The 10,157-nt window shown below is 54.8% G+C and overlaps 1 protein-coding gene across 1 annotated transcript in view; it reads right to left on the bottom strand.

The window, feature by feature from the left end:
* Nucleotides 1-3,926: 3,926 nt before the first annotated feature.
* Nucleotides 3,927-10,157, bottom strand: part of DFFB (DNA fragmentation factor subunit beta) — an 18,795-nt gene continuing 12,564 nt past the window's right edge. Inside the window, exons 4-6 of the mRNA XM_017542698.2 lie at nucleotides 9,310-9,389; nucleotides 6,465-6,635; nucleotides 3,927-4,173 (exon numbers count right to left, since the gene is read on the bottom strand). Of these exons, the coding sequence (XP_017398187.1) occupies nucleotides 4,069-4,173; nucleotides 6,465-6,635; nucleotides 9,310-9,389 (356 nt within the window). The 3' untranslated portion in view covers nucleotides 3,927-4,068. The remainder of the gene's footprint in view (nucleotides 4,174-6,464; nucleotides 6,636-9,309; nucleotides 9,390-10,157) is intronic.

Raw genomic sequence — 10,157 nt, 5'->3', positions numbered from 1 at the left:
CACTTGAGGTCAGGAGTTCGAGACCAGCCTGGCCAACATGGTGAAACCCCGTTTCTACCAAAAATACAAAAATTAGCCAGGAGTGTTGGCAGGTGCCTGTAATCCCAGCTACTGAGGAGGCTGAGGCAGGAAAATCGCTTGAGATAGCTGTGAGGAGACAGAAGGGAGGGTTCCCCCACGGCAGGGCTCACAGGGGCCATGAGGACCCTGTGGGAAACGTCCCTAGGGTTCCAGGAAAGAGGAGCTTTCCCAGCCCTGCCCACCACAGCCCTCCCACTGCAGGCAGGATTCTGCTGGGCTGAGGAGTCAGGCCCACCCAGAGCTGACAAGGGCACTCCCAGTGCAGCCTTCTGCCCGGGGGCCCCTGCGCTACACAGGCCCTGGACCAGGCCATCCTCCTCAGACAGGCTGAGCCCCAGGGCCTGCGCCCTTCAGCCCGGGGAGGAGGGTGTTCCAAGCCTGGACGCTCTGTGTGCAGGCCCCGGGCGTGAGGTGGTGCTGAGGTGGCAGGCCATGGTTGGGCTCCACTGCCCTGCACGTCCCAGAACTGGAAGAGGCCTGCAAATTCTCAGTCCTTCCCAGCCATGATGATACCTAAGTGCAGGTGCAGACAGCACATATTTTATTTCATAGTTTGTTAGCTTTTGATTCTTAAATATTTAAACGTGGCACATGGTGTCAAGCCCCACAAATGCCAGGGCAGGCCTGTGGCAAACCGACCAGTGTCTCTGCCACTTTCCGATAACCGGTGCTAAAAACTACTACATTTTTAATGAAAACCCAACGCACTCATCTGTGTGTAAGTATTCATATTTAGGAAGAGTAAGAGAAAATATAACCCCAACACACACTTCATGAAACATGAAGGCACGCTGTGCCTTCTGCTGTTTTCATCTGTGCTCTGTTCTAGGATGGCCTATTTCATTCTGTAAATGCTGGTTGTGTCCCCTAGATTGACGTCCCCACCCATGATGGTCTTGAAAAGGACAAGAGCGTTGACACGGCTGGGAGGAAACATCTCTGGGTACTTGGTGCGTATCGCAAGGGTCCAGCAAAGCAGCAGAGAAGAGAGTAGGAGAATCTCTTCAGGATAAACAGGGCAGGGCAGGATTTCCTAACACACAAAGGGAACATCTGAGCACAATACCGTTTACAACTTGTTGTGGGCCGGGCGCGGTGGCTCATCCCTATAATCCCAGCACTTTGGGAAGCCGAGCTGGGAAGATCACCTGAGGTCAGAAGTTTGAGACCAGTTTGGCCAACATGGCAAAACCCTGTGTCTACTAAAGAAATACAAAAATTAGCCAGGTGTGGTGGTGCACGCCTGTAATCCCAGATACTCGGGAGGCTGAGGCAGGAGAATCGCTTGAACCGGGGAGGCAGAGGTGGCAGTGAGCTGAGATGGTGCCACTGCACTCCAGCCTGGGCGACACAACAAGACTCCATTTCAAAAAATAAATGCATAAATAAAACTTGTGATAAAAGATATCATAGAATTAACATATCTAGAATGTGTAAAGCATGCCCACAAATAAGACCGCAGCCCAAGACAGAACGAGCAAAGGAGAACACCAAAGATACAAGCGGCCACAGACATGGAAGGAGAAGCTCAACCTTCCTAGTCATCAGGAAAATCCAATTCGAGCAAGAGAATCTGTGTCTCACCTATCAGGATGCGAAAATGCAGAAGTGTACAATGACACCAAGTTGCACCTAGAACCCGGGACAACGTGAGCTCACACAGAGGCAGGATTCTGCTGGGCTGAGGAGTCAGGCCCAGGTGAGCGTGGAGGCTGGGACACTCAGGAGAGCAGCCTGGCCAGGCTCAGAGAGGGGACAGCAGTGTAATTAGTGCCCAGCACACTCCCTAGAGGGACTTAAGCTCAGACACTGAGCCATCTTGCCCCTGCTAGGACACACACCTCAATGTCACACCTGGATGGGGCCTGAGGATCTGAATTCCCATCCAGCTCCCAGATGTTGCTAAGGCTTTAAAGTGACCACACTTGAAATAGCACGGAACCAGACCATATGGGTTCATCCCACAGAGTATACATCCCAGGGACTTGTATAATGATGAGAACTTGGAAATAACCTAAATGCCCACCAGTATGGAAAGATGTTAAAATTAGAGCCTATTCAAAAAGTGAAGTGTTTCGCACCTGCTAAAATGAATGTGCCAAACAAATCTACACGCATCACCATCAGCAGAGCGTGCAATGAAAGGCACACTGCAGATGAGAGTGGACGCCACACACGTGTGTTAAACTCACGCGTGTGGTAAAGGTGCAGTGACAGGGATCTGCAGACGACAGCATGGGACGCCACCCACGTGTGTGTTAAACTCACGCGTGTGGTAAAGGTGCAGTGACAAGGATCTGCAGACGACAGCGTGGGACACCACGTATGTGTGTGTTAAACTCACGCGTGTGGTAAAGGTGCAGTGGCAGGGATCTGCAGACAACAGCGTGGGACGCCACGTATGTGTGTGTTAAACTCACGCGTGTGGTAAAGGTGCAGTGGCAGGGCTCTGAAGGGCATCATACCTTTCACAAGAGCGTTTTCCCTTGGCACAAGGCGTAGGGGCTGAGTATGGACAGGGTAAAAGCTCAGCTATGACTACATGTTTTACACACTTTAAAAAAATTGCACTCTGAAAAGGTTGAGTATCCCCATCTGAAATCCTGGGGACCAGAGTGTTTTGGATTTGGGATTTTTTTAGGATTTTGGAATATTTACATTATGCTGACTAATTGGACCCACCCAGAGCTCATGTTGAAACCTTGTCCCCAGTGTGGGAGGTGGGGCCTGGTGGGTGGTGGGGCCTGGTGGGAGGTGGGGCCTGGTGGGAGGTGATGGATCACAGGGGTGGATTTCTCAGGAAGGGTTTAGCACCATCCCCATCCTTAAAAAAATCTTAAATATGGCCAGGAGTGGTGGCTCATACCTGTAATCCCAGCACTATGGGAGGCCGAGGAGGGCGGATCACCTGAGGCTGGGAGTTTGAGAACAGCCTGATCCACATGGAGAGACCCCATCTCTACTAAACATACAAAACGAGCCGGGCGTGGTGGCACACACCTGTAATCTCAGCTACTCGGGAGGCTGAGGCAGGACAATCGCTTGAACCCAGGAGGCAGAGGTTGCAGTGAGCTGAGATTGCGCCATTGCACTCCAGCCTGGGCAACAAAAGGGAAACGCCATCTTAAAAAAAAAAAAAAAATCCCAAATCCTAAATGCCCCAGTGAGCATTTCCTTTGAGCGTCATGTTGGTAGTCAAAAAGTTTTGGATTTTGGAGCACTTCAGATTTCCGATTTTCAGATTGGGGATGCTCATTCTGTACAGCCATTTTAAAGGCATTTGAAGGTTTCTGTCTGCAAAAAGCAACGGCAAGGTTACAGTTAGAGTCAAGGAAGGCGTCCTGGATGAAAAGAATGAAGTTTTCCATCCTGCCCATCTGCCAGAGCCATTGAGCTCGTGTGGGTAGGAAACGCTCCTGGCTCGCCGAGACTTCTGCTCATGCTGGTTCCACAAAATAAGCCAGCCAGGCCTGCTGGTGAGCACCTGTGGTCCCAGCGACTCAGGAGGCTGAGGCAGGAGGATCACTTGAGGCCAGGAGTTCAAGGCTTCTGTGAGCCATGATCCTGCCACTACACTTTCGCCTGGGCCACAGAGCAAGACTCCCTCTCTAAAAGAAGGAAAAGGGAAAAACACTCTTACTATCATAACACCGGAAGCTCCCACTTTCTGAGCTCACCCTGGTTCCAACTCAGAGGTTCAGAACCTCTGACAGCCGAGGGCTGGGCCCTGTGTTCTGGGAAAGGATGCTGCCCGCCAGTTCCATCCAGAGGGAGCACTAGAGGGGACAGGAAGTATGGCCCCGGGTCAGGCACCCGTACTGACAGTGGAAGGAATGGTGTGTGCCCACCCAGTAGAACCCCATGCTGCCACCAGGCACCCCTTCCCTGAGCTGTAACACGGGTGCAGCGCCTGAAACCCAAGGAGGCAACACCGTGGCAGGGCTAGGGCCCGGCAGGCGCTCTCAGGTCTGGCCCTGCTCTGTGAGCTTACATGTGATCCAGGTTCCAGGTACCAAAGAGGATCCTGCTCTCCCTGTTGCTGTAGGGGTTGATGGAGTGTCTCGACAAGCAGCTGTCCATGTCAAAGGGACCCTGGGGGCAAAAAGAGAGCAAGGGAAGGCCAGGAAGTGAGTCTCCTTTTGTTTTTTTCTTTGAGACAGAGCCTTGCTCCAGGCTAAAGTGCAGTGGCGTGATCTTAGCTCACTGCAACCTCCACCTCCCTGGTTCAAGCGATTCTCCTGCCTCAGCTTCCTGAGTAGCTGGGACTACAGGTGCGCACCACCACGCCCAGCTAATTTTTGTATTTTTAGTAGAGACAGGGTTTCACCATGTTGGAAGGGATGGTCTCAATCTCTTGACCTGGTGATCCGCCCACCTCAGCCTCCCAAAGTGCTGTGATTACAGGCGTGAGCCACCACACCCAGCCAGAAGTGAGTCTCCTATGCCGTCTCTATCACCAGGCAACATGCTTTGGACATGCAGCCCACCCAGAGCTCATGTTGAAATGTTGTCCCCAGTGTGGGAGGTGGGGCCTGGTGGGAGGTGATGGATCACAGGGGTGGATTTCTCAGGAAGGGTTTAGCACCATCCCCGCGGCGCAGTCCTCAACACGGTGAGTCCTACTGAGCTCTGGTTTAAACGTGTGTCGCACCCGCCCCTCACTCTTACGCTTGCTCCTGCCCCCACCACCTGAGACATGCATGCTCCTACCTCCCCCCCCACCACACATGTAAGTTTCCTGAGGACCCCCCCGGACGCCGAGCAGATGCCACCGCCATGCTTCCTGTACAGCCTGCTGAACCGTGAGCCAATTAAACTTCTTTTCTTATAAATGACCCACTCTCTATTTCTTTATAGCAATTCGAGAACAGCCTCACACACCAAGTCAGGTGATCTTACTGAGACGCGCCTCACCATGGAGTGCTGCCTTAGGGAGATGAAGAGTTCTGTCTTTGGAATCAGATCTTTCTTTTTCCCACATTACCCCCCTAACATTATGTTCTGAGTTTCCAAGGAGGACAAGGAAATTATTGTCACTGCTACCCCTGTGATCACACACCAGCACCTCCACCTCACGGGAAGTGAGGCCAGGAAGGTGCTGACTTGCCCAGGGCAGGGTCAGCACGTGAGAAGCAGGGACCCAGGCACCAGCTGCCCCCTTTCCAGCCACTCCCCGAGGCTTCCTGATGTTTCCCTGTGATCCCAGTGCGGAGGCAGTGCGGCCTTACCGACGTGCGAATCCACGGCTTCCCTCTTCCCTGTGGTCTGTAGCCCAGCACTCAGCACAATCATTCATGCACAGACAACTGCACTGCACAGGCCCGGAGCCCCGGTGCCCACCTCACTCTGTGCCCCCATCATGCCAGGGACTCGCAGCCTCCCGAGCAGAGCCCACTGGGTCCCACTGCCATCCCCGGCTGCTTGGCCCCTCCCAGCCCACTTTTGCTCCCCACCCATCAGTCAACCCGCTCTAAAGCCCCACCCCAGCCCTCGCACCCAGGACACTCCTGCAGCCCCGCGGCCTCCTCTGCCTGGCTCTCACATCTTTCACCTTCCAGTGTGCGGGACTCACCCTGCCGTCAGGGATGAAGGGTTTTTCCTCTTTGTGTCCCAGCCCCTTACACAGTGCCAGGCGTAAGGCAAGTACTCAGTGAGCGGTGAGCGACTGCACTGCAAAGTCTAAATGTTAAGCCAACTTGGAAGATGTGTTTTTATGGTCAGAGGCCATCACCCCAGAAGGAACTAACTGGCAGTAGCAGCAAGGAGCCTTGTCCGCTAGGAAGAAGCCACGCCCACCACCCGCCCTGCTTCCAGACCCACTGAGTGGCACTCAGAACATCATGGGCATCAGGGGACCTTAATGGAATCACAACTGCAGTTTGCAAACGCCGAGAGGCGCCTCAAGTTGCTTCCCACACCATGGAGCCAGGGTGTGCCCAGGACTCGCCAGAGACACAGAAGCATCACCACTAGAGGCTACAGGACCCCTGCATGGTGCAGAAGGGACACATGGGAAGGCAGCGGGGGAGCGTGGGCCTGTCTTCCAGCCTCCAGAACCATGAGCAGTAACGGCTGCTGTTCCAGCCAGTGTCATCTGTTATGGCAGCCAGAGCTGACTGAGACACTGCCCAGCCCTATGGAGACACGCCCTGGACGGGGCCCTGGAGCCCTTTTCGGGCTCCCCAGGGACGCCTGTGTGCACTGGAGCTTGAGAGGCACTGGCTGAGACCCTGCCACCCTCCCCAGGAATGTGAAGGCTGCATCTCTTCACAAGGCTTTGCCCAGGCAGGCCAAGGACTGAAGGTCCCCTCCCGCCTCGCCCCAGGCGGGCTGCGCTCTGCAGGCCAGCCTGGTGACCCCAGGATAAAAGGCACACAGCTCACCTGGCAGGAGAACCAGCCTTCCGGCGTGCAGAGACGGCTGCCACCCTTGGCTCCTCTGTCGAAGTAGCTACCGTTGTACTGCACAGACCGGAGCTTCTGGCACATGGAGTCGAGGACCCGCAGGAATTCCTCCTGAGCCTCCACACCCACTGTGGAGGGGTAGGAGCTCACCTGGAGGAACCAAGGAAGGGCGCTGAGCCTGGCACACGGCACCCTGAAACCCGCACCAGCTCTCAATCCATCCCACTCCATGGCCCTCCGAGACCCTGCCCAAGCCCAGTCCTAAGGTCAGAGGGTCTGAGTTCATGTGGCTTCCTGGCCCCTGCTGGGCTGTCCCACCCTGGGAGACTCTGACCTGTGAAATGGAGGGAACAACATCAGCCCCCAGGCTGGGGAAGACTTAGGTGAGATAACAGGCCAGGCGCGGTGGCTCACGCCTGTAATCACAGCATTCTGGGAGGCCGAGGCTGGCAGATCCCTTGAGGTCAGGAGTTTGAGACCAGCCTGGCCAACAAGGTAAAACAATGTTTCTACTAAAGCTACAAAAAATTAGCTAGGCATGGTGGCACATGCCCGTAATCCCAGCTACTCAGGAGGCTGAGGCAGGAGGAATGCTTGAACCGGGAAGATGGAAGCTGCAGTGAGCCAAGATCGCACCACCATACTCCAGCCTGGGCAACAGAGTGAGACTCTGTCTCAAATAAAATGAAAAAAAAAAAAAAAAGATGAGATAATAAAGTCAGGCAGCCACAGCCGTCCCACCCTGGTTAGGTGGGCAGTGGTCCATGGAAGATTACACCTGCAGGGAAGAGCGTCAGGATTGGCTAGCTCTGCTGCAGGGAGCAGGCTGGGAAATGCAAGGGAATGTGGACAGTCAACAGGACCTCTAGGAGACGCACAAAAACACGGGACGTGCGGCGGAGCATCAGCAATTGTGCCGCAGAGAGGGGGTGGGCTGAGGGCACAGGGGTCAACCACACGGGCAGCACTGGGACAGGACACCCCTCACAGGGGTCTCCACAGCACCCTCCAAGTATGTACCATGGCGTGGCGTGGCGTGGCGTGGCATGGTGTGGCATGCTACGTGATGACAAAACCCACATTCAGATGGGATGGATGGAAATGAGGGCAGAGCTGGCTCTACCTTTGGGAGGAAGGTGGAGAGGTCTGCAGACCAAGGATGGGCTCATGAGAAGGGCCGGGTAGTGGATGATGGGTGGCAGATGGCAGCATGTCGGGAGACAGGGTGGGGGATGGCAGCGTGTTGGGTGACAGGGTGGCAGGTGACAGGATGACAGGTGACAGGGTGGCACGTGATGGGTGACAGGTGACAGGGTGGCAGGTGACAGGAATATAGGTGACAGGGTGATTTACACCTGTAGCATGCTGCTTAGATCCTCAGATCCCTGCTAGCACCTGCTGACCTTGGTCACAGTTGGGCAAATGACGACTCAGGCTCTGGGAATCCTCTCCCGTCTGCCCTGATGTTCATCACTGCTGCCCAGAAAGAACCCCGGGGGGGAGAAGGGGAGGCAGGCAGTAGCCACCACTGTTCCCCTCCCCAACCCCAGTGAGCTCGAGCTCAGGTGAAAAGACTCCATGGGTGCTGGCCCCCATGAAGAGAGCTGTGCAGAGCCAACACAGTGGGACACAAGGCCCCACAACCAACCACACCCCAGAACAGGGACACTTCTTTCCTGGTTTTTTTTGTTTTTGTTTTTGAGACAGTGTCTCACTCTGCTGCCCAGGCTGGACTCCAGTGGCGTGATCTTAGCTCACGGCAACATCTGACTCCAGGGTTCAAGCAATTCTCCTGCCTCAGCCTCCCAGGTAGCTGGGATTACAGGCATATACTACCATACTCAGCTAATTTTTTGTTGTTTTTTTTTTAGTAAAGACGGGATTTCACTATGTTAGGCAGGCTGATCTCAAACTCCTGGCCTCAAGTGATCCGCCTGCCTTGGCCTCCCAAAGTGCTGGGATTACAGGCATGAGCCACCACATCCAGCCCAAACCAGGGCCACCTCCACCACTAGAGACAGGCCCCACTCTCCACTCTGCTCTCATTTGTCATCTCGGTCTATTTCTTTGTTCAAAGGAAGCAGAAGGGCGATCAGGCCCAGGCAATGGACCAGAAGGCTGAATTCTCCGTGAAGGCAAAGAGCAGTTCCCACTGAGAGCTTTGACGCTCAAATCTGCATTGATCTTCGTGTCATGTCCTGGAAAAGGAGGGGCTGGTCTGTTTTAAAAGGCAGGGCTCAGACCCAGCAATAACTCAAAGCATCTGGTGCAGGGAACGCCCCTCGCCATTTCCAGGTCTCAGGTCAGATGCCTGGGCGGCACCACGGGAGGGAAATGAATGAGCCGGCCGGGACACAGAAGGCACTGACCAGCTGTGGAGGGATGTGGCAGAGCGAAGGGCGGACAGAGACAAGGGGCTGCCTGGGACACGTGCATTTCAGAAGTGAACTGCCTGACACGTGAAGATATTCAAAGGTCAGTTTTACTCGAAACACGCAATGCTGCAGGGGAAATGCTGCCCTGCCATGGGCAACAGCAGCCCCAACCCCGGGGCAGCTGCCCTGGCAGGTGTGAGCATCCCACCGAGAAGGGAAGTCCGGCGCTGACCGGGCGGGGGAAAGAGCCAACAAGTCAGTGAGGCCAGTGCTCCTCGCAGCATGGGGTCCACATGCTGGCTTCCCCGACCAGAGCAGCCCCACCAGATCCATGCAAGCACAGAGTGTGGGCCTACCCACGGCTCGTCGTGAGGCCAAGAAGCTTCCAGAGCCCACGGAGCCTGGCTTCAAAAACCCGTCCAGCATACCCAACCCTCACACGGGCTCACCTCTCTCAGGTAGCTCCGGATCCGGCTCTCACAGCTGTATCTCAGATAGCCAGACTTGCTCTGAAATCGGGACTCCAAGCCTGCAAGGAAAACGAGAAGACCACCGAGCCCACAGGGAGGCCAGGGGTTTCTGGGTCAATGTCCTGCCCAGCTCAGGTGCCAAGCAGGGCAGAATATGAGGGTCACACTGCAAGCATCTTTTCATCTTTTCTTTTTTTTTTTTCTTTTTTTGAGACAGGGTCTTGCTCTGGCCTCCAGGCTGGAGAACAGTGGCACGAACACAGCTCACTATAGCCTTGACCTCCTGGACTCAAGGAATCCTCCTGCCTCAGACTCCCAAGTGGCTGGGACTCCAGGCACGCACCACCACACCTGACTGACTTTTTCTTTTTTGTAGCGATGAGGTCTCACTTTGTTACCTAGGCTGGTCTTGAACTCCAGGGCTCAAGCTGTCTTCCCGCCTTGGCCTCCAAAGTGCTGGGATGACAGGCATGAGCAACCACACCCGGCCAGATGGCACCACCTTGAGAAGTATTCTGATGGTGACACGCACAGCGTCCTTGTTTGGTTTTTGTGTTAGAAGCACCTCAAATACCACCAAGGAGCTTCTGCCTGGCCCTCAAGCCCTCCTTTCCTGAAAGGGCTCAGTCTTTCAACATCGCCTCTGATGGACCTACAAGGCCGGGCCGGAAGGCGGAAGCAACCCAGTGTCAGTGAATACACAGAGCGTAGCGTGTACATGCAGTGGGGTGAATAGTGTGGCGTGTACATGCAGTGGAATGAATAGAGCATGGCGTGTACATGCAGTGGAATGAATAGAGCGTGGCGTGTACATGCAGTGGGGTGAA

This window comes from Cebus imitator, unplaced genomic scaffold (genome assembly GCF_001604975.1).
Source record: "Cebus imitator isolate Cc_AM_T3 unplaced genomic scaffold, Cebus_imitator-1.0 Scaffold145, whole genome shotgun sequence".
Classification (NCBI taxonomy): Eukaryota; Metazoa; Chordata; class Mammalia; order Primates; family Cebidae; genus Cebus; species Cebus imitator.
This window is presented reverse-complemented; position numbering and strand designations above follow the sequence as displayed.